The 23,939-nt window shown below is 37.6% G+C and overlaps 1 protein-coding gene and 2 long non-coding RNA genes across 3 annotated transcripts; all 3 read right to left on the minus strand.

Moving 5' to 3' along the window:
- Positions 1–251: 251 nt before the first annotated feature.
- On the minus strand, positions 252–3,686 carry LOC113335201. The gene is made up of 4 exons (XR_003353222.1): positions 2,997–3,686; positions 2,628–2,725; positions 1,444–2,522; positions 252–859 (listed from the first exon to the last, which is right to left on the minus strand). It is a non-coding gene; the product is annotated as an uncharacterized LOC113335201 (long non-coding RNA).
- Positions 3,687–6,595: 2,909 nt separating this feature from the next.
- LOC113335313 lies at positions 6,596–9,541 on the minus strand. The gene is made up of 3 exons (XR_003353266.1): positions 8,118–9,541; positions 7,351–7,435; positions 6,596–6,835 (listed from the first exon to the last, which is right to left on the minus strand). It is a non-coding gene; the product is annotated as an uncharacterized LOC113335313 (long non-coding RNA).
- Positions 9,542–15,857: 6,316 nt separating this feature from the next.
- LOC113335237 lies at positions 15,858–17,074 on the minus strand. Its single transcript, XM_026581350.1, has 3 exons — positions 16,354–17,074; positions 16,146–16,255; positions 15,858–16,055 (listed from the first exon to the last, which is right to left on the minus strand). The coding sequence occupies exons 1-3, from the start codon at positions 17,072–17,074 to the stop codon at positions 15,858–15,860; spliced, it is 1,029 nt and encodes a 342-aa protein (XP_026437135.1).
- Between the last annotated feature and the right edge of the window lie 6,865 nt (positions 17,075–23,939).

A 23,939-nucleotide genomic window follows, 5' to 3' on the forward strand; every position in this document is an offset into this window, starting at 1 on the left:
CACCACTAACCACCACCACCACTGCCCACCACCGCCAACCGCCACCACTATCCACCCGCCGCTAACCAACACCATCATTTCCCTCCACCACTGCCACCAATCATCACCGCTGCCGCCAACTACCACCACTCACTGCCGCCGCCAACCACCACCATCGACAACCAGCGCCACTATCCACCACCACCGACAACCACCACCACTACCCACCACCGCCACCAACCACCACCACCGACAACCACGACCACTACCCACCACCGCCACCAACCACCACCACTTTCGTTCACCGCCGCCGCCAATCACCACCAGCAACCACCAATTCCACCGCCATTATGTGGAGTCAACTTGTTGAAGTTGTCTCCAAATCTGAAGGCAACTTGGTGAAGTTGTTTCCTAGAGTGGAGGCAACTATCTCAAGTTGTCTCCAATAAATAGTGTGTAGGAACAAGTTGTTTTCCATATTTGAAAGCAACTAGCTCAAATTGTTTACAAATATGGAGGCAACTAGCTCAAGTTGTCTCCACATATGGAAGCAACTAGGATAAGTTGTCTACAAAGAAAAAGTATACACAAAAGTGATCCTGGCGTGAGTCGCACGCCGAACACACATCATCTGACATGGAGTCAGTCGTGCTACCGTTGCACCACAGGTTCGTCAATAAAAAATGAACATCCAAATACATATACTACACCTACTGATGTATAAAACTGCACATACATACCTAGTAGTTTGCGCGCATGCAACACAAGTTCATATTGTCTCCCGCAACTACCCCACCACACCTACAACATCCACTACCATCACCACTACTGCTAACACAACAAACCATCTCCATTGCGACATCCACTGCCTCCAGCATTGCTGCAAACAAAGAAAATTAGAAGCTCAACAACCCTGTACATTCACCTAATATCCACCAGTTCAACTGGCTATAACAACAACTCAACACAACCTAATCTCCACCAGTTCAACTGACTATAACAACAACTCAACACAACCCTGTGTTACCATTGCACCACAGATTCGTCGCAACTACTCTAAGATACATGTATAAGATAATTTCAGATGCATGAATGGACCCAAAAACATAACCAAGTTGCCTCCAAACAGGAATGAACTAGCTCAAGTTGCCTTCAAATCTGGGATCAACTAGCTCAAATTGCCTCTGAACTGAAATCAACTATCTCAAGTTGCCTCCAAAAGTGAAAGCAAGTTTCTCAAGTTGTCCCCAAAAGTGAAAGCAACTTTCTCAAGTTGTCCCCAAAATCTAAAGTCCAAGAACGAAGATGAAGCTATAGTTTAGTAACCAGAAAATGAAAAGAAATAGACTTCAGTAGTAAAACCATACAAAAACAAACAAATCTATTTCTAAAACATACTACAGGTCCACAAATTTTAGTAGTGGTTATTCAAACATATGCAAAGAAAAATCTAGTATTGCTTACCGAAAATGATTCAAAACCATTCAATTGGAATGGTGACGGATTATCCATTATGATAGTATAACAACCACTGATTGGATCTGTGGCATCCTGCAAGAGATCCGTAACATCTTGCAAGACATGGAATTAGTGAAAGGTTCAAGCACCGAAAAATGTAGACTTGTAGTATTCTGTCTTAACTAATTGTACACCAGCGAGTGGTGAGTCCATGGAAAGACAATGCAAGTGGAGTGGTGAACCTTGCTTCCATCAGAGAAAAGACTCCTTTGCACACTAAGAAGCCATTAAGAATACAGTAAAGCTAGAAATTTTCTTGGTTACAAAATCAAGAGAATAAAATAAAGAAGATGAACAGAGAGGGAATGAAGGGAACTGTTTGGTAATTATTCTCCAGCTGCATCTTCTATTAGCAAGCCATTATTCACATGAACAATTAACTGAATCAAAATGCAAGAAATGTTCGATAGTTTCTGGTAAGCTAGAGCTGGTATAGTAATATATTAATGTTTTTTACAAAAATCAAGTCCTCTACATGTCGGTTCATTATTCCATCCAAAAGCCACTGCTCAAAAACATTATGTCCAATACTTCCAACAATAATTTTCATTAATAATGCAACCTAGTTTATAACAGTCCAAGTACACATAGTAGTTCATACTAATTTAAGTATTCATGCAGTTCCAAAATGTATGCTAAACAACGATTCTGGCTAGGTTGGTTGAGTGCATAATTTAAACAACTTCTGTACACAACATGAAATTGTAAGGAACACACTTATATATCTCAATAGAAATGCCAGTTAGAGAATTCAACCAGGTACTCGCTAGAATTACCAACTAGGGAGCATATCCCACTACTCCAACCACAATAAATGTGTCGAAATGTACCACATACTGAAAAAAAATGTACCACATACTGAAAAACAAATTCAATACCAATCAAATGTGAGTAGCATACAGAACGTACAACGAAAATTCCACCACCAACAAAAAATCAATACCAATACCAATACCAAATTCCACCACTAGCAACAAAAAATCAATACCAAATTCCACCACCATAATCGAATCCCAGCTCCTTCACTACTGCCAGTATTGCACAATCAGTGGTACCCAAAATACTAAAATTCCCAAAGGTTTGAAGTACAAGCATGAAATGAAGTTCTTTTGCAAGTTTGTAATACTTACATCTAACATGAATAGCTTCTTGTAGATCACCATGGTACCTGCTGCAATAGAGGTACAGGGCCCCCCACAAAATCGCTTCTTGTAGATCACTATGGTACCTGCAATAGAGAAAAACAACAATTAATTACAGAGCAACCCACAAATTTGTAATATCAATTATTGATCTAATATCAGTCGATGAGATATTAGCTCAGCATGAATTTGTGAAGCTAAAACAATCTGCATCGACACCATCACCAAAATTCCAAATAACAACTACTAAAAATCCAGATATATCAACACAGTTCATTCATATGAACCCAAATTTGCATTACTCAATTCTAAAATCAATTTAACCGACAATAAACAATTTCAGGATGGAAACCATACCTTGGCAATAAGCTCCACCACCATCATATGTATACTCTTCTTCTTTCCCATCCAGAAGATATCACCACCACCACCACAACAACAACAAACAATCTTAACCACCACTGTCTCAATTGCCAAATTTCACCATTGCAACCAGAACCACCGAAATCTCCATCAATTCCTTCGTTCTTAATCTAACCAATACCACCAACACCACCAAAAACATCAAAGCAAAATAAGAAGATAATCAATAAATTCCAAAACCAACTGTGATCATCGATTTTGAAATAGAGACTAACTTATCAGAAATCAAAACCTAAAATCAGATCTCCATATTTTTTAATTTGATTTTGAAATTAATCTTTACAAGAAGAAGGTCTATCTGAATCTGAACCATCTACTGCTGATAATAATTTTCGATTTAAATCTGAATAAGTTGGCGGAGGAGATGGTGATGGTGGTGGAGATTTCCGAAGAGAAAGACAGGAGAGATATATATTTTTTTAGATGTGAAATTAAAGAGTGATAACTCACTGAGATGGTGATGATGGCGATGGAGACGATTCTGGTGTTGGTGTTGGTGTTGGTGAAGTTGGTTGTGGTGGCGATTGAGATGGTGGTGGTAGTGATGGGTGGAGAATTTCATTGATTTTCGAGTGAGAAATAAAGAAGACGCTCAAGTATAAGATATCAAGGTTAAAAGAGGGATTATCTGAATTATTTTTTTGTTTATAATTTCGATTCTGCCGTTAGGGGTATTTGTAAAGACTCTAAAGGGTATCTGTGATAGACCCATGGATATACTAGATTTTTTTGAGGCATACTAGATAATGCCAAAATAGGGTCACTAAATAAAAAACAACATCACCCTTCATCCACCATTTTTGATAATGGCATAACTACTCTTATATAACTAGTGTAAATGATTATGATTAGAATTGATTGATTATGAATTTTAAGGATTGATTAAACATTAAATTATTAGTGGTGAATTAGTAGAAAAATCAAATTTGTGTGAGAGAGTTGGGATTTTTGAGAGGAAGAAGAAGAAGTGAAGAAAAAAAGCTTGGGTTTTGACTTTTGAGATTTTAGTGATTAGAAGTGACGAAAATGTGTGATTCAAATCAGAGGTAAACTTCTATCGAGGTTTAATTTCCTTTTATAAGTTGAATCTGCCAAAAAATTGAATTTTTAAAACCCAAATCTGCTGACCAGATGAACAGTTCGGCTCAAAAGTTATCAGCCGAACTTCACTCAGAAACTGAATCATCCACTAGGTTCGGCTTGAAAAATTGAGGTTCGGCTGGAAAATTGTGGTTCGGCTGAAAATATTGTAAAGTCGCATTAGCCGAACATAGTGTTTCTCTAAATCATACACTAAGTTCGGCTTAAAATTGATACTACAAGATCAGCCGAACTGATCTTCTGAAAACTCTAATTTCATCTTTGAAATCATATTCTACCGATCAAACAAAATAAAATCAATCAAAAACAAGATAGGTTTGTTTCGCATACATTCTAAAATACATCTAAGAGCAATTGAGATTTGGATTTCGCATTCCAACATCGCTCATTTCGATTCGTGTTTCCTTTGTTTGATTAATTTCTTTATTGAATTGGAGTCCTAGATGTTTAAGTTTAAATTTTATTTTGATTTTTAATTTTAGGTTTTTGAGGATAACAGAACTATGACACATTGAAATTATTTAGGGATATATAGGTAATTACACTACCTTTAGACACCCCTTATAAACCCACCCTAGATAATATAATGGATGAGTATGCCTCAAAAAAAATGAGTATGTCTCAAAATAGGTTTCTTTATAACATTCCCACCTCAAGAAATAGGTGTAATGGGCTTTAGCCCACAAGGTGGAGTATGATACCAATTCATGTGGGCAGAAACATCCTTAAGCATAAACGCCAGGGGTGGAGAAATCCTTGCTCGGCTCGGCTTGGTAGGGATTGGTTGGAATATCCAACTGTACAGTGCGTCGGAGTGGAAAAATTTTGACACCGGACCTGGTCGCTGGCAATGTCTGTTGTTATTGACATCATGCTAATGTAATATACGGAAGATGATGACGACGTTAAACATCGACGAAATATGGTGACAGCGCTAAAGCGGCAACAAAATATGCTGACAAAGTTATAATGGTAACGGGATATGTTGATGGCGTGATAACGATAACGGGATATGCTGATGGCGTGATAACGGTAACGGGATGTGATGTCGACATCATAACATTAACGGAATATGCTCGGGGTTTAATGAAATATGCCGCCAACGTTAAAAACTTGACGGAATATACTTTCGCCGTAACATAATATGTTTCTGCGTCACTTGCTGACTTAACAGCTTGCTGACTTAACAGCTTGCTGACATGGCAATAGTGATGTGGTAGTGCTGACGTGGCACTTCCTTGCCTTAACTTGATTGATCTATTGTATTTTCCCGCCGTTTCTGGATTTCTGCACATGGTCTTTCATGTATAGTGGTTGTAAGGCCCAATTATCTCATGCTTGGTGCAAAATATTAGGGTGCAAATAGTTACACTTTCCATGAACTTGTTACCTTACACACTTTTTTTTTTCTTTGAAACAGAAGAATCTCTTATTTATATAGAAACTTCTCTAGGGTGCAAAAGCTTCATAAAATCATTCATTATAATTACATTTAGGAAGTTTGGACATGTGTTGTCCCAAATAAAAGTATCAGTACCACCTCCTATTTATAGTTGTCCGTCTATCACATAATTTGTCAGTCCATCCGCTGCCTGGTTCCCTTCCCTATAGATATTTGTTAGTGTGTATTTAGGCATTTGTTGCAGATGTTGGTTAATATCTTTATCATATTTCAAATATCCATGGAGCCTTGTTGTCGCCATTTTTGATCAGACTCTCTAGGGAAGATGAGTCTGTCTCGAAACACAAATGGTTCCTTCCTTTAGTGGTAGCCATTCTAACTGCCAATAACATTTCCCAAGTCTCTGCCACCAATGATGTTGTAATTCCTATTGGCGTAGCCATTGCCATGAGTTTTGAACCCTGGGAGTTCCATCCCGCTCCAGCCATGCCTGGTTCTCCTCCTGGTTGTCCTCTACTTGCTCCATCTTTATTAATCTTCATCCAGTTTGGTGATGGTAGTGTCCATTTAACCTAGATTGTTGTTTTGTTAGGTGTGTTGGGTTGTTCTCCCCTGTGGGATTGGTTCTGCCCTTGTATGTGAAGATTGTGCTTTTGTGCCTAGTTGTATTCCTGTGTTAAGACCAGAGCTATTTGGAAAATTTGCTGGGCTGTTTGATGTAGTCTTTTGTAGACCGTTTCATTTCTAGCCAACCAAATCATCCACAAAGTGTGGCAACAGAGAGTGAAATATTTTTTATGCACTGCCTGGCGTAGGAAATCTGCGAAGTTTTGTGGTACCTTAATTTGGTTACAGTTTTGATGACGAGGCAGGTTTCCCTCATGTTGTTGCTGCTGGATGTTTCCATTGTGTTGGTTGCTTATTGCGATGCAGATGATGTTTGGAGCTGGGTGCGGTGGTAGCTGAAGACCATTGTTGTAGCGCCCCAAAGCTAGCGGCTGACTAATCCAAGAGATTATCTAAATACAGAGGCACTAAGAATCTAAATCATATACTTAAGCATTCAATTAAGAATTCAGCTACAAAAGTTAACCCAAAACTAACCCCGCTCAGAAATATATATACAAGAACTCCTCTCATATGATACATATATAATAATCATTTGATTTACAAATAAAATATACAACATAATAAACATAGCCGAAGTTAACCGACTAACTGACTCAATTCCTCGAAGAATCCGCCGCGCAACTCTGATCTGTGTCTGAAACTGAAAGTGGGAATGGGTGAGCACATCATCCCTAAAAGGGGTGCCCAGTAGGAATAACATTAAACTTTAAAAAAGAGTTGGAAAACAATACATGTTTTTCCCAAACAATAAAAAAGTGACCAAGTCACTCAAATAAACAAACATGTATATGGACAAACTCCTTCTTCAAACAATGTACAATACTGATGCTGTTTTATTCCACACCGAATAATAGTATTGTGGTGTATCGCCCTAGCCATGTGCATAAAAGCTGAATTCATGTAGATATAAATATGAAGGAGCGTATCCTATATACCACAAGTGGAAATTCTCATTTTCCATAACAATTCATAAATAAATCAAAACATTACACGTCCTTTCCAATCCATGGAAAGATTCAAAGAATCAACTGAACAATCGTAATACAATTTAAATAAAGCATGAAATGCACAACTAGACAATGCATGAGTTTGATAAACATAAATCTTTGTAAAAGAAAACATCAATAGTCACAAAAGAGTTAAATGTATTCCCACCTCTTTTGATGACAAGCCACGCCTACCTCGAGATCCACGATCCACCGGTTCATCCTTTGAATTGATCGTTGTTAATATAGACGAACTGTTAATCACATAAGAAGTCTAAGAATCTAACCAAAAGGCTCACACAAGAATCATACAAGTCTTTCTAATGATTTTAGGCCCATTTAAGGTTCTACATCTTTTATTTATCTATCTTTAACATAGCTAAGGTTTACTAATTGAATTGGGTTGGTTCTATAGTCCATTAGATAAGTCTTGTGAATATCTACAACTTTGTAGAAGAAGCTAAAGGTTAATTCGGACCATAAGGGTCCAAACATTCAAAATATGAATACTAGGTCTAAGCCCAAGTCCACTAAACTGGCCCCTTAATCTAAGGCCCAGTCCAACTAAGTCAGCTAACGGTCAAAGTGACGGTTAATCGTCAACAAACAGTAAACGTCAGTCAATAGGGTCAAGGTCAGGTCAAATGGTCCACTGAGTCAAACATGAATCTGTCAAGCTCAGCTCATTAAGAGTCAACTCAGTCAGACAACTGGCTGGGGTTGCAACTTAGCTAAAACAGGTTCAATCAGCTAAACTGAATGTAATCTGGCAAAGGCCACTGCACAGGCCAAAACTTGAGATGCACCATAATGGTGTATCAATAACACAAAGCACAAACCTAAAACTCTATTACAATTTGAATTCTACCAAACTAAAATTATATAATCATTCTTAAACAACTTTGAATTTCAATTACAAATGTAAACTAGGTTTACCTGCGATTGCAGATACAATCTTCCACTGGGGAGGTTCAATAAAGCATATTCAATTAACCCTCATTCTAATATTTCAGTCACACAACACCTTAATCACTGATATCAAACTCAAACCTCCTATGTAACTCCCATCTTAATTACACTTCACTTCTAACTGTGATTCAACCTCGGCATAAGCAACCCATCATTGCAACCATAACATCAGTCACAACACCACAAACCCATAAGCATCATCAACGGCTACAGAACCACCACTATATGACTCAATTCCATTCTACAACTTCAACAACAACATTAACAGCATCATCATCATAACACATGCAGTTCATCAGCAACTGTAATACACCACCAATCTTGAATACAACTCAAGTTCAGTATTACCAACTACACAACACTCCCCCATATTATAACTATAACTCTCATTAACATCTTCTAGGCCTTGTAATTCTTCAAATTGCTACCACCTGCAATTCCAGTAACACCACCCTTTATCATTCAACACTCAACTTCATATCAAAAAAAAAAAACAACTTCACCTGCAGTGCCTGTCCAGCATCCAACCGCACTCCATAGTCTCACTAACTACTCCACATATTGAACACCAACAACTTCTTCAGACTGAACCCCATGATTCATAATTCTTCTTCTACAAATATATCTCAATTAATCAAACAAAACCACCAACAAGCCACAAACATGACAGTTCCATTTATTCACATCTAAATGATTAAAACTCACACATCATAGATTATCAACATCAACAATATCAATCTTCAATTCAGCACTACAACAACAATCACTTCAATTCGATAACACATCTTAATAAAACTCAATACTGAAGAGAAATTACCTTGAACACAAACCATTATCCTTTACAGCTGCTCAACCTATCTCTGTTCCACCTGCAACCCAAACTCAAGAACCCTAAATCTCAAATCCAATAAGAACCCTAATTTCTGATTTAAGAATCTCAATTCATCCAACTATGTTTCAATTAAGAACAAACCCACCGTTAATTTAATCCCCTAACCATCAAATTCATCTTCTAATTCTTCTTTGATCTTCTTAAGAAACCCTAGTTCTTCAATTCATAACTGAATCAACTTCAAAACTTCAATCAAACATCCACCCAAGATTCTTCATCTAACTATAGCTCTAAATATCATCTTCTAAAACTTCAGAACAATAATCAACCTACAAACCCTAATTCTGATTCTCTGATTTACCTTTCAATCGACTCTGAATTAACTATTCTAATCAACACCACCATTATCCTTCATTACTTGTTCTATATCGTCTTCCCTTGATCTCAAAACTCCATTTCAAAAATTAAAACTCGAACAGAAGAAGATCAGAGAAGAAGATAAGTAGATAACGAAAGAGGAGAAGGAGAAGAAGAAGAAGAAAAAGAAGAAGAAAGAAAGAAACGGAAGAAATAAGAATAAGAATGAAAGAGAAAAGAGGGATCGAGTTTATATACTCGACTAGGGATAAGGTTGACTAGAATTGCTAAGGGCACCCGAGAAACGGATAGGGGCAGCCAGGCAATTCAAGGCAAAGTGACTAGTTTTCCCTTCATACAAAACTGATAATAGCTCATTCATCTGATATCCGATTACCACGTTCGAGTAGTCTATTCCGCGTAACTTTTCGAGATCTATTCAACGGTACTATTTTCGTATTTAAATCGTTGTTAAGTTAATTCCTATTAATTAACGCTTGCGTTAAGCTAAACGAGTTATTATCGGCTAATTCGACACTTGACCGGTCTAATGGTGTTGACGAGCTTGAGGGTCTTTGCAATTGTATGGATTCCTTTTTTTCTCTATTTTCAAATAGTGGCACATCAGTTCCCAGGTGTGGCTTGCCCGCGAGTATTCAAAAAAACAGTGTTGCGTTGATTCTATGGCATTGTTGCATATTGGACATAGATTGTTGTTCGTTATATTCCTCGCGCGAAGTGTTTTAAAAGTTGGTATACTGTTGTGGCCAACTTTCCAGATGAAGAGTTTTATTTTTGGTAGGAAGTCATCTTTCCAAATTGTGTTGCACTGCTCAACCATATACGGGTCAATGTTTGGGTTTTGGGTATTGGTTAAAATGGCATAAACACTTTTGGCTGTGTATTGCTCCAATTTCCAATGCGGCCGGATTGGTTCATCCAGTATGGATGGGTTTGGTATGTGGATGCTCCTGATTGACTTCACAATATTTGGTGGGAAGTGTTCCAGCAGTAGATTGATACTCCAATTAAATGCATGTGGTTCGATGAGAGAACTAACCAAATTGTTGCCGACATCTCCTATACTTGGAAGATTTTTGTGTCTTGGTATCTAGTTTTCTTTGATTCTATTAGTTGTTATATCTCCAATTTGAACCGAGTAATTGTCCTGCACAAACACAGCAACCTTGCAAATGTTTTTCCATGATGTACTGGAAGAGTCCATTGGTTTCGGAATTGTCGGAAAGACCGTCTTGTTGGGAAGATATTTAGCCGTATATAATGTGTTACACAGTGTTGTTGCTCTAGCATGAATCTGCCGTACTCTTTTTCCCAGCAAAGCATAATTGTGTTTCTTCGAATCCCGAATGACAAGTCCACCCTTACTGACTGGGATGTTAGCTTTATGTCATCCAAAAGTATGGAGTTTCCTTGTGTCCTTATCATAGACCCAAAAGAAACTCCGTGAAATGTATTGGCAGTAGTTGGGTATGCATGATATGATTTTCAGTCGGAATTAAAGATGTGTTAATTAGAATTCTTTTACCTGCTTGGTTAATGCATTTAACCATCCAGCCTTTTGCTTTCCCCTCCATTTTTTTGTAATAGTTGTGCATAGATTTGTGCCGAGTTTCTATCTTGATTGAAGTTTACCCTCAGGTATGTTGGTGGGTTATGAGTAGTCCTGATACTGAAGGTGTGAGCTAACTCATCTTGTTGTTGTTCTGTTGTTTTTGGATGGTGGATGATGCTTGATTTCTGGGTGTTTATTTTTTGGCCAGCTGAGTTGGAGTAGGACTTACTTGGTCTGTCGAGCACGCAATGAGAGGATCATCCACATACATCAGGTGCAAGATTGGTGGATCATGTGTTGATATCTTTATCCATTTAAGCTTCCCTTGAGTTTCTAGCCTTGTAAGATTGGAAGATAAAATATCTGCACACAAAATGAAAATATATGGGGAGAGTGGATCTCCCTGTCTCAATCCTCTTTGTGGTTGGATTGCTCCATGAGGTTTTCCATTCACTTTCATTGCATATGTAACTGAAGTTATACAGGTTACAACATACTTTATCAATTTTTTTGGGAATCATAACGACACCAGTGTTTGTCTGACAAAACCCCAGTCAATGCTGTCATATGCCTTTTGAATATCCAATTTCAAGGAAATTTTTGTTTTTATAGTTAGTGGTGTGGTTCTGATATGGTGAAAGATTTCTGTGGCAATGGCTATATTGTCATAGATTTCTCGGCTAGGTAGAAAGGCACTCTTATAGGGACTAATGATGTGTTGTAGTAGTGGCCTTCGCCTGTCTACCAGCAGTTTAGAAATGATTTTGTAGACCACATTGCATAAACCAATTGGTCTAAAATGATTTGGTTTGGTGGGATTGTTGGATTTTGGGATCAGAGTGATATTGGTATGGTTAAAGGTTTTGTCTAGTTCAATATTTTCAAAGAAATTGTGAACTAACTCAATAATTTGTGTATTAGTTGTTTCCCAATATACTTTGAAGAAGTTACTTGTATATCCATCTGGTCCCGGTGCTTGTTCCGATCCAATACTCAGTAGGGATTTGTGAATTTCTTCCACTGAAGGAAGTCCAGTGAGTCCATTGCATTGGTTGTATGAGATTCTTGGTTGCATCCAGTTAAACAACTCCATGTCAATTGTACTCGGTGGTGCCTTGTATTGGTTTTCGAAATGGTTAACTACCATGTGTGCAACAACTATTTGGTTGTCCACCCAGATGCCATTATCTGCTTGGAATTGCTGGATATGATTAATCCTTCTATGAATGCTTGCCTTCTTATGGAAAAACGAAGTGTTTAGGTCCCCATTCTTGAGCCAATCTATTCTTGAGCGTTGTCTCCAATAGGTGTCGTGGCAGTGTTGTAGCATCAAGTGTGAATTACTAGTTTCTTTCTCATGTTGCAACCAAAACATTAGCTCAGCACTATTTTTGGTGGCACACTTTGTCTGTGCCAATTGAATCTGAAATTCAGCTTCCTTTATCAGTGTTGGCAGGTGTCCAAAAGTTTGTTTGTGCCATTCTTGAAGTTCTTTAGTCGTGTTTTCCATTTTGATTTGAATTTTAAGGGCCACCTTCACTACTCCATTTTGTTGCCAGGAAGCTATAACAATGTCTTTCATTTGGGGGTGAAGGAAACACAAATGTTCTATACGATGATCCTTGTTATAGCTTTTTCCTGTAATAACAAAGGTGCATGATCAGAGCCTAGTCTTGGCAAGTGCCTGACTAGGGCATGAGGGTGTAGATCCACCCATTTTTGTGAAGCCATTCCTCTATCAAGTCGTTCCATGATGAAGCATGCATCAGTTTGTTTCTTGGACCAAGTAAATGGGTCTCCCTGGTATCCCAAATCAATCAAGCCATTTTTGTTGATGAAGTGATTTAAATGTTTGCCTGAGTAGTTGTAACCGGTCTACTTCCTTTCTTTTCATCCTGTTTTAGAACTTCATTAAAGTCACCCATCAAGAGCCATGGTATATTTAGAGTTGTTATGGTATTGTTGAAATTCTGCCAAAATTCCCATCTTGCCGCTGGTTGGGGTGGTCCATAAATTCCAGTGAAGAGCCAAGGTTGTGAATGAGATATTAAAGGACAGATATACACATGAATAAAATTTTGATTAGCTACTAACACATTGACATTGAGGTGGGATGTACACATCAGGTAGATGCCACCTATATGTCCGGTACAAGGAACTGAAAAAACATTAGGAAATCCTAGAGAATTTTGAAGCACATACAAGTAACTAGCATTTGACAATGTTTCCGACAAAAAAAGTAGGTCTGGCTTAAACCTGCGTTTATACTCACGCAATTTAAAAATTATCAGGGGGTTATGTGCACCCTGACAGTTCCAAACAAGGTAACTCATTTGGCATGCAAGTGTTATCCTTGGACAACATCTCGCTCAATATTGTTGCATGATGCTGCACAAATCCCTTCATTTAGGGAAATGTGCCAAGCAGGTTTGGTTCTTCGATCACTTGTGACGTTGCTGTTTTTCCCAATAAATTGTGGTGTTGTTGATGGTGTTGTATAGCCTGAAGCCGCTGATGTTGTTTCTGTTATTGGTGGTGGGTAAAACTGTTTAGCAATTCTTGCAGATCGTTGCTTTCTGATCCTTGCAGTTGGCACCTCAAATTGCGCTAGACCCATTTTCCTATGGTGTTGTTCAAGCTCAGCTAAAAACACATATTTTCTCAATTTTACAGGTGGTGGTTGCGCCGCAAACTATGGAATATTTGGTAGATCAAGGTGTGGTGGTAAATTTGTTGGATTCCTGACTGTTCTTCTTTTGTATGCGTGTAGGGGTTTGAGAGATTGTTTTCAGTTCATCCGGTTTTGCATCGTGTGTGACAATCACCTCTGGCTTGCCGTCAATGTTTTGTACCAATATGTTGATCTGTGCATCTTTTCGCTGTAACAAACCCATTAGAGTCTCCGTGTATTGAGGCGTAAAGAATGCTAACATTCTAGCAACACTAGGTTTTTCCTTCAGGCATGATTTCGGGTTGATAGTCGGTTTGGTGTGCTGGATTGGAGTGTCAGGCTCATGTGGTTCATCTGTACCTTGTTAGGCCTTTGCCTTACCTTTCTGGAGTGTGTGTGACTCAGTGGGCCTTACGCTGATGTGTTCTTCCATATGTGTGGTGAATCTAGTTGTAGCATGATGAGTCACTGATGATGTGTACATGTGTGGTCCCTCACCAGGTTGTTTCAATCCAACATCTCTGACAGGTACAGTTTCTTTCATCTCAGCTTTTCCAGAGGGACATTCTTTAGGGTCCAGATCGTCTGTGCCACTGCTTGGGTGTGCCCTATGTGCCACACCAATAGAAACACGGTATTTTCTCTTGGATTTGTAATATCTTCTTTAACTAATTAATTATCTTTCCTAATCGATTAGTGTTGTATAAATAGAAAATCTATTTAGTTAGTCATGGTTAATGAGAGGAATGATGTGGCGTGTTTCTATTGGTATGGAACATAGGGCACACACAAGCAGTGGCACAGACGATCTCGACCCCATTCTTTATTCTTCTGCATGAGTGGTTACGGTTGCTGGCGTGTAGTATTTGCATTGTCAGAGGTGGTCATCTTTTTCACCGCGTTCCAAGTCAGTCCTTGCCTGATCATTTCCTCCGACATCGATTTAACTCTTGAATCTTTAAACCTATTAGTTGCCTGGCTTAGCATCAGTGATTTTCCGATTGATGTTGAAGCTAAAACTTGGTTATCTTGTGCCTGATATTGAAGACCTGTATCCAGTTGAGTTGTTTTTGAAGATGATTCTCCGGTGTAAAAATATTGTGGTTTGGCTGCTTGCATGTGCTCCAATCTCTTGCTCTTGGTGAACGATGCTTTGATTATGTTGTTGAGTCTGTCATATGGGTAGTTTGCGAACTTAGAGCTTTCCAATGCCTGTTCCACACCAAGAAAATTAGTGCATTCTCTGAAAGTATGCCCTGGTAAGCCACACAAAAAACAAAGTAAAAGTATATTTTCATAAGCAAATTGTACCCAATCGTTAACAATACACCCGGGCTGAAAGGTTTCTCCAAGTCCATCATGACATAAACTCTAGATAGGGTTCTACTAAGATCGATTTTCAGCACCGTCCCTGTGTCCGATCGTTCTATGAGTTCATGTATCATTTTTTCGTCATTCAAATAATGAGGGAGGTTGAGCAGCTGTACCCAGAAGGGGGAAAACTTAAAACAGTTTTTCGGGGTGTTTTAAAAATAGATCCCAATCTTCTGTCATGACCACAAAGTTTCCCACTATCCATGGTTGGTCTTCTAGGATTCGTATCTTGTCTTCTTTGTGCTTCATGGAAACTTGGAAAACTTGATGGGTGGTGTTGGTTTCCATGTGATGTATTTTGATCGGGTACCATCTTTTTGAAATGGCTTGCTTCAGAGTAGAAAAATCTACGTTCCCACCAAGAACTTTGATTGCCAGACAGTGTTCGTTGTGTTGTTGCAATAAGTTCTTCATTCTCTCAGTTAGTTCAAAAACAGGGGTGTCTAGGTCTTTCTTTTTCGGTTGGAAAGGGGTTTTTTGTGTTTTATGTAGAAAAGGTGGTGAAGGTGATTGCTGAGAAAGTATCTCTGGATTCTCTCTTTTGGTATTGTGATGATGTGGTGTTACCTTACACACTTAACAATATTGACTTATAAGCATCCATTTTCGGATTTTCCCCACTAGGGATCCTATTTTGTACCACAAAAAGAAGATAAAACCCAGTTTTTTTTTCTGAATCATATTTCATTGATAAGAAAATTAAGGAATACAAGAGGAAAAATTAACCCACCACAAAGCATCCCAAAAAAGAAGGCCCAGAAAAAGAAATGGAAACAATAACCCCAGGAAGCAGCCCACTAGAGCAGGCTTAGAAAAAAGAAATGGAAAAATTGAAAATTCAATTACATATGAAAATTTGGAAACTGAAACTCCTCATTAGCATAATCTGTAATATGCCACCTATGGAAGTTCTATTCTAGTTAAGAATGAAGGTCTTCCCATGATGATATGCCTTTCACCAGCTGCTAAAGTGGAACCTCTTTTAGCTGCAGAATCAGCAGAAAAATTAGTTTCTCTAAAACTGTGCATGTATATGATAGAAGCAATTTTACTTGTTGCTTTCCTCCATCTCATGTCAATAAGCCAAGGAACCTTCCCCTGAGCAAAGTCCCCAATTACTGTTTTTGAATCTGAACATAATACAATGTTCTCCATGCCCTATTCCACTGCTAATTCTGCTGCACAAACCACTCCATACACTTGTGCAATGTAATTTGTACCAATGCCTATACTCCCAGATAATATTCCAAGAACTTGACTTGTATGATCTCTCACAACAACACCAAAACCAGGTGCTCCTGGGTTACCAAAAGATGATCTATCACAGCAGAACATGATATATCTAAGAGTAGGAGGATTCCAGTAACAAGTTTAAATGCTCTGGAATTTACTGTACTTTGCACCAAGATTAAAAAATTAATTATTTGCAGATCATAATTCTGGTTCCACTTGTTGCTTTTCATCCTGTATCCACCCTCAAGAATCATCTTCTTTATTTTGGATTTGAACTGTTTCTCATTTGGTTTTATGTCTTCAAAGAGTCTTTCATTTTTTTGAAACCACAATTCCTTAATAACTGAACAAGCTGCAGTTATCCAAGTCTCTCTAATTAGAGGACTACAATTCCTGGCCCTTGTCCAAATATCATCAAAAGTTACAGGCAAACTGAAACCAAAAATAGAGCAAATCCATATCCAAATTTTGACACTAAAACTACAGTGCCGTAGAAGATGATTCATGCTGTCTTGCTCATTTTCACAGATACAACATCTTGATGCTAGGCTGTAATCTCTATCAACCATAACTGAATCATCTATAAAAACTCCCTGTACTATTTTCCAAATATTACTTGAGGTGCTTGGATGCAAACAAGAATTCCATATTTTTGTAGAGCAATGCATTTTGGGTTCTTTATGTCTTATCATGGTAATAGCTGAAGAAGTAGAGAACTTACCATTCAAAGTGCCAGTCCAGAAGAGCTTATCTTGTCCTCCTCCAATGTAAGGTAAGCTGAAAGATTGAAATAATTGTTGCAGCTCTTGTTGAATGCTCCAGATGCCTTCTTGTATAAGATCAACTACCTTCTTGTGCATATTATTCCTCATATACTGAGTCATTTCTGGTTGATCACTTAGAGGAGTTTCATGAATACAATTATCAAACCAAATATTTACATTTTGACCATTTCCAATGCACCATTTGATGTTATCTTTTAACACACTCCAAGCCCATTTCAAACCTAGCCAAATAGAAGATAGTTTCCAATTTTCATTCCATTGTCCATTTTAATTTTTGAATTTGGCTTTAATGAATAATGCCCATTCTTCTTCTGAATTAACGATTCTCCACATCATCTTCACTAGAAGAGCTTTATTATTGACTTCCAATCTCTGAATTCTAAGACCACCTTCACTAAAAGGAGTACACACTTTTTTCCATGCAAGAGTTTTATATTTTCTCACTTCTCCATCCCCAGACCAAAGAAATTTTCTTATGATCTTTTCACAAATTTTAATTGCAGAAGAAGGACATTTATAAACATCTATATTATATATTGGAATGCTGCACAAAACAGACTTGACAAGCACCAGTCTATCTTGAAATGACAGCAACTTCCCTTTCCAAACTGCTAACTTCTTCTGAAACATTTCTACCGTAGGCCATATTGTAGATAATTTAACTTTTCCAGGATAAAGAATTACTCCTAAGTATTTATCAAGAAACTCAATCAATTCCATTTTCATTAAATCTCTTATTTGAGTTTTTCTAAGTGCTGAAGTACCATCTATAAAGAGCTTGCTTTTATTTTTGTTAATTATTTGCCATGTGCCCTTCTGATACTTCTCCAACAAATTAAGAAGATTTGTAACATTTTTCTTTGCACCATTACAGAAGATGAGTACATCATCTGCAAAGAACAAGTGAGTAGGATGAATACCTCTTCTAAACACCATTGGAGCTAATGAGCCTTCCTCCACCATTTTATGAATGCACCTACTGAGAACATCTTCCATTAAAACAAAGAGAGTTGGAGATATAGGATCTCCTTGTCTGAGACCTCTACTTACTGAGAAAAAACCTTGGGGACCTCCATTGATCATCACTGATATTTTAGCATATGCAAAAAGAGTATGCAGCCATTGACACCATGAATTAGAAAAACCATATTTTTGAAGTACTTGAAAAAGAATCTCCAACTCACAGAATCATATGCTTGAGAAATGTCAAGCTTGAGAGCTACATTTCCTCCTCTTCTCTTCTTCTTCATCTCATTTACTAATTCAGATGCCAGAAGTATCTTTTCTTGTATGCTTTTGCCCTTGATGTAAGCTACTTGTTAAGGAGTGATAAGCTTATTAATAAGGGAACACAATCTAGTATTGATGATTTTAGTAAAGATCTGGAAACTTACATTGCTCAGACCATTTGGTCTGAAGTGATTTGGAGTTTTTGCACCTTCAATCTTAGGAAGTAACACCGAAAAATTTGAATTAAGGCCCTTAGGTATAAATCTTTTTTTCCAGCATAACTGCACAACTTGTATTACATCCTGTTTTATAATGTGCCAACATGACCTGTAGAACCAACCTGAGAAGCCATCAGGACCAGGACAGCTGTTTGGATCCATGTGAAAAATTGTACTTTTTATTTCTTCTTCATCAGGAATAGCATCAAGCATTTTTTGGTCTTCTTTATTTATCACTTTTGGAATAACTTCAAGAAGAGTGTTATCTTTTTCTACATCTTTGAACTGAAACTTTTTTTGAAAATGTTGAATTAAGGTATCTGCAATTTTAGTTTAGTATGTTTTAATATCACCATTATCATCTTGAAGCTCACTGATGAAGTTTCTTGACTGTCTGATCTTCAAGTTTGTATGAAAGAAACCTGTGTTTGCAGATCCTTCCTTGACCCATTTAACTCTTGCTTTCTGCTTGAGCATTGTACTTAGATGAACCTCTTTTGGATTGAAATTATTCTCAGTAGTAACTAATCTGTCTAGAGCTTCAGTGTCAAAAGGATTTATATCAGATTCCAGCATTGCTTTCTGAACTTCTTCTTCAGCTTCTTTTAATTTCACATGCACATTACCAAAGACATTCCAGTTCCATTCTTTGAGAATAGTTTTTAATCTTTTTAAGTTTTGTTGGTAGATAAAAGCTGGATCACCAAGTATTACTTCACTCCAACTTTGAGAGACAACTTCCATGAAACTAGGATGAGATAGCTGATAGACACATTTTTGTGTCTAATTTGTCCTCAATGTCCGTATTGTTGGAACTCTATTTTTGTACTATTATTGTGTTTTTATGTATTTTTAGGAAATAAACATTTTTGGAAAATTCGGCTCAAAAAGTTGATTTTGGCACCCGGAGGACAAGTGTTATTCGGACTCTCGCTTTTGGATAAAGGGTAACCTAATTACTAAGGGGCACCCCCAGGTCACCCCAAGGCAGCTGCTATTCGCACCCCTACTCTGGATAGGGGGCTACCAGTTTCTTCCCCATTTGAACCGAGTTTTGGCGGTAAAAATAGTTCTTCACCTGCGTAATTGTTGAAGAAAATTTTGGACGTGATATAAGGAGATTCAAGGGCTAGTTTTCATTGGGTTAGACCTTATATAGCCTAACAGGGATGGTATGGGTGTTCGAATCGAGTTATTTGGGCTGGATAATCGTGGGATGCAAAACAGGGAAGATATTCTCAAAACAGGGAAGATATTCTATTCTCGGAATTTTTGGATGGAAGATACGTGCATGGGTCGACTGTATTGGTTGGAAACAAATTCTACAGCTCAGAGAAGACGCGTGAAAGAGATAAACCAGGAAACAAATCCCGTAACAAGTCAGAAGAATAAAAAAATATATCGGGAATATTTTCATTGACTGCCGAGTAATGGGAAGATTTTTTGGATTAATGAGAAGTTATTCTTGGTCCAAAGGTGTATAAATATAACTCTTGGGTTAGCATAGAGGGGTGTCGAGAGTTTGGGGTCGAGAGGAGGTCCAGAGAAGCAGAAATCAAGAGTTGATGAAACTCTATTGCTGCTGCTGCTGCTGATGAAGAACACCAAGAACACGAAGAACAGACTCGCAAGGACAGTCGTTTATCAACGGTGTCTAAGACGCACAGCCGCGGGTTGCAGTGCAGTCTAAACAGCAGCAGCACTTGTCTCTTATCGTTCATTCCGTGACGCTTTTTGTGCGTCGCAGATTACAGTTTTACACCATTTTCTCCTTTTCTCTCCATTGTAAACACCATTTGAGCTATAAAAATATATTTTGAGCGTGTTTTCTACATGAGGAGGTAAACCCCAACACTGGGACGACGGAGGAGGTCGAATTTCATCCATGTGGTAATTTCATTAATTCTTTTATTTACTTTTTGCACTAATTTTAATTGAATTAAGATTTTAAATTAATTACTTGTGATTTCATTTGATGGAGTATGCTTAGTCCTAGGGATTTTTGATATGCCATGCTTAAGAAATACAAGTAATATTTTATAAAATCTATCTTGGATATAAACTAGAGTTAATATTTGTTTTGTTTTTGAACTATAATTGCTAGAATTAATTTCTGAACCATTTGAAAATGAAAAAAAACGGCCGAATCTTTAGTCCCAGTACTCTTGCCCATATTGTTAATATTTTTTTGTATATATTTATTTTCTATTAAGTCTAAAAAATTATCCTTCACAACCCACGAAAAATCATTAATCATTTTGGCGCCGCCGACGCGGATTTGTGCTTAGGTAGAATTTTTAGGTTTTTATTAATTTTTATTATTCCATTTGTTCTTTTTACGTCTTTTTGGTTGTGTCTTTCTATTACAGGTTTGAAGTTGGATACTAAAGATCTTGGAATCAAAGCTTAAAGCTAAAAGAGAAGTAAAAAAGACAAAGAAAAAAAAAGTGAGAATTTTTTTTTTTTTAAGAGACTTTCCATTTTTTTTTTTGTAATTATTATTATTATTTTTTGTATTTGTTTTCATTGGACTGGACTTTGGACAATTTATTTTGATTTTAAATCCTACGGAAGGGTTATATATAAAAAAAAAATATTTAAATATAAACTGTTTGCAGGGAAGGACGACGATTACAATATCGTCTCGGCCCCTCGGGTTCGTACATGACATAGGAGTCGTGGCCCGAGTCGACTTCAACGGTTCATCCCCCGTCTGGTACGGGAGGTAAGTCCATCGAAACACTCGCGAATCTCCTGTAAGCGAGTTACTGTATTCCTTAAGGTGATTCATTGATTGAGGACGAATTTGGAATGTTTTTAAATTCCTAGTAAAGGGCAAGTCCTGGCCAATACAAGATAAGGGTTCAGATTTCATCACCGCTCCCTTCTTGCCCGCCTTAGGAAAACGAAACCTAACGCGAACCCAAGCTTAAAATTTGATTAGAACGAGACCGATAGGGTAACGAGCTTGGTAGGAAAATCTTTCGAAAAATATTGGTTACTCTTTTTAGCATACTTCGAAGTTCATGATGGTTTCTGTGAGTTGAATGCGTGACTGCGCCGCCTTGTGATAGCGGTGAGGCCTTGGGTATCAAAGCTCCACTGAGCTTCCCTCGCCTCAATTCAACTTACTTTGACTCGGATTGATTCCAGAGGGGTTTGCTTAAATTGTAACGAATTCCCTTTCGAAGGATTAGAAGCTGGTCTAGAAACAATCTAAGTGGAGCCATCATGCTTGTTGTTCGCTAGATTTTATAGGTTTGATTTGGTCGAGTCAGCCTTGTTTGTGATTGTGTAGAATTCCCTTGCAATTAAGAATGTCGAACTGGTGTGATAGAAGCCAATACAATGATTATCGACCTGAATTTGAATATGGACATCATCCTTTCTATGACCATGTTGGGAATAGTGGTTGGGAACGCCATCATTTGGAAGGATATGGGTCATACCCTGGTGAGCCCAATTACTATCCACACATGCATCAGTCTTACGAGCAAGAAGATTATAGTACTAGTTCTTCGTCTCTAGAGGATACAATCAAACTATTGAAAAGTAGTCCTTTTTATGATCCCTCTGTTCCTATTACTCTTTTAGAAGAGTCCCTCAGGGAGTTAGCTGAGTTGACGCGTAAGTTAGCTGAGATGAATAGTGTAATTCTAGACGAAAGAACTACAATAATGAGTGAACTTTCTATAGAGGAATCCCTCAAGCTGATGGCTGAGACGAACGAAAGACTTGCTCGAAATAATCTTACTTTCCAATATAGTGTTTCCAATAATACCCTTAAAAATGAGGATAGTTATTTTCATAATCAAGATGACAAGGTTAGAATTGGTAGCACTACTTTTTTTGATGAGGTTCGATCTTTTTCATGTTATTATGATGAGGATAGTGTTGATGGAGAATCATACTTATGTAGGAATAGTGATCAGGAAATGGTTACTCCAATTGAGCTTTACAATGATAATATTATTTCTAGTTCAAATCCAAATAATTTTAATAATTATTCACCTATTCAAAAGGACGAGGATTTGACTAGAGATACCCTCGTTTTAGACGATGTAGTATTTCCTGTTTACAAAGACGATAATGATCTAGAGGAACGAGTTTATTGTGAGAATAATGTTTTAGAGTCTAGCAATTTAGAAACAATAGTCTTAGACGAAGAAGATGAACTCGTAGAGATGAGTGAGGATGAACCTGACTTAGAAGAATCAATTGACCTTTTCCAGGAATTTCATGACCTAGAAATTAGGGAAATTGTAGCTAGTCTATCTAGAGATACCCAAAACTCTAAGTTTGGGGGTGATTATCACCTTCCTAGTGCCTTACATTTAACTCTCAGAAAGTCCCTTCACTTAGGACTTGATATCTCTGCCTCAACAATTTTACAAGATTACCTTCATACTCGTTTTCCCAAACCTAATGATGTCCAGGAAGAAGTTCAGTCGTTAGAAACCCATCCTCTGGTTGATGTGGTTTCCCAGGCTATGATCCCCAGATTGACTTTGTTTTCCCACCAAATAGTTTTCTTCCAACTGTGGGAACGTTTATATTCCAAATGTGTCGAATATTAAGTTGTGAGATTAAACCTAAATGCTTTAGGAAATTAGAATCGACACATTTGCTTAAGAATGACCACTACTCTCATTGTGGTCAATTATGTAAGTCAAATCTTATTGACTTAGAGGATCCTCAGTTATTTAGGTTATTATTGTGCGCTTCTAAGATCATATTTGAGTTTTTCAAGACTCTAGGACCTAATGATTTGGATCCCACCTATGAAGAAACGCAGCCAATGAAAATTTTCTATTTAGACCCTTTCGTAGAACCTGAACCTGAACCATAATTAGATATAAATTTCTTAATCAGGAAACTAAGTAAGGGCATGCTAGTCTTGTTCACTTTCTTGGTTCATTGCAGTTTCCTTTGGTCAGCTCTATTTAGTTTTGAAGACCCACAGTTATTTCGACTGTTACTTTATGGTTCCAGTTGACTAATCCTTTCCTAAGTCTGGCTGAAGACTTTAAACTTAGCACTTCTTGGGAGGTATCCCATGCTCATGCAACACGGTAATATCTTTCCTTAACTCTTTCGCTTCAAATGGTAACAGTTTCTTCTTGTTCATGCTTTTAGTTTTATCTTTAGAACATTGAGGACAATGTTAGATTTAAGTTTGGGGGTATGGGAGAAACTTTTTAGTTGCAATTAGTAAACTCCAGAGCCTAAAAATTTATGCCTATTAAGGTTTGCACTAACCAATCTAAGTGGATGGGAACATCTTGGTTATAGGAGTTGAGGAACCAGTCTGATTAGATGGAAACATCGAAAGAGTCTATTCATAAAAGAACAGAGCTCAGGTGTTAGTAATAACATGATAGTTTCACCATATCTCGTTGAGTCCTTTTCATTTTTTTTTTCTTTTTAAACTATGTTTCTCTAAGTGATTAGGTGGGGCACACGATTCAAGTTGTTACCACTGCTAGGGTGAATTAGAGTGACTGAGTTACTAAAAA

The sequence above is a fragment of the Papaver somniferum genome, unplaced genomic scaffold (assembly GCF_003573695.1).
Source record: "Papaver somniferum cultivar HN1 unplaced genomic scaffold, ASM357369v1 unplaced-scaffold_139, whole genome shotgun sequence".
NCBI classification, from domain to species: Eukaryota; Viridiplantae; Streptophyta; class Magnoliopsida; order Ranunculales; family Papaveraceae; genus Papaver; species Papaver somniferum.

Bases quoted from the DNA above. Each gene is read 5' to 3' on its own strand.
- LOC113335237 (XM_026581350.1), bottom strand. From the start codon at position 17,074: ATGACTCAGTATATGAGGAATAATATGCACAAGAAGGTAGTTGATCTT. The intron at 16,256-16,353 runs GTACAGTAAATT...TTGGTAACCCAG, and splicing joins TTTTTTAATCTTGGTGCAAA to GAGCACCTGGTTTTGGTGTT. The intron at 16,056-16,145 runs GTTTGTGCAGCA...GACTTTGCTCAG, and splicing joins TTGCACAAGTGTATGGAGTG to GGGAAGGTTCCTTGGCTTAT.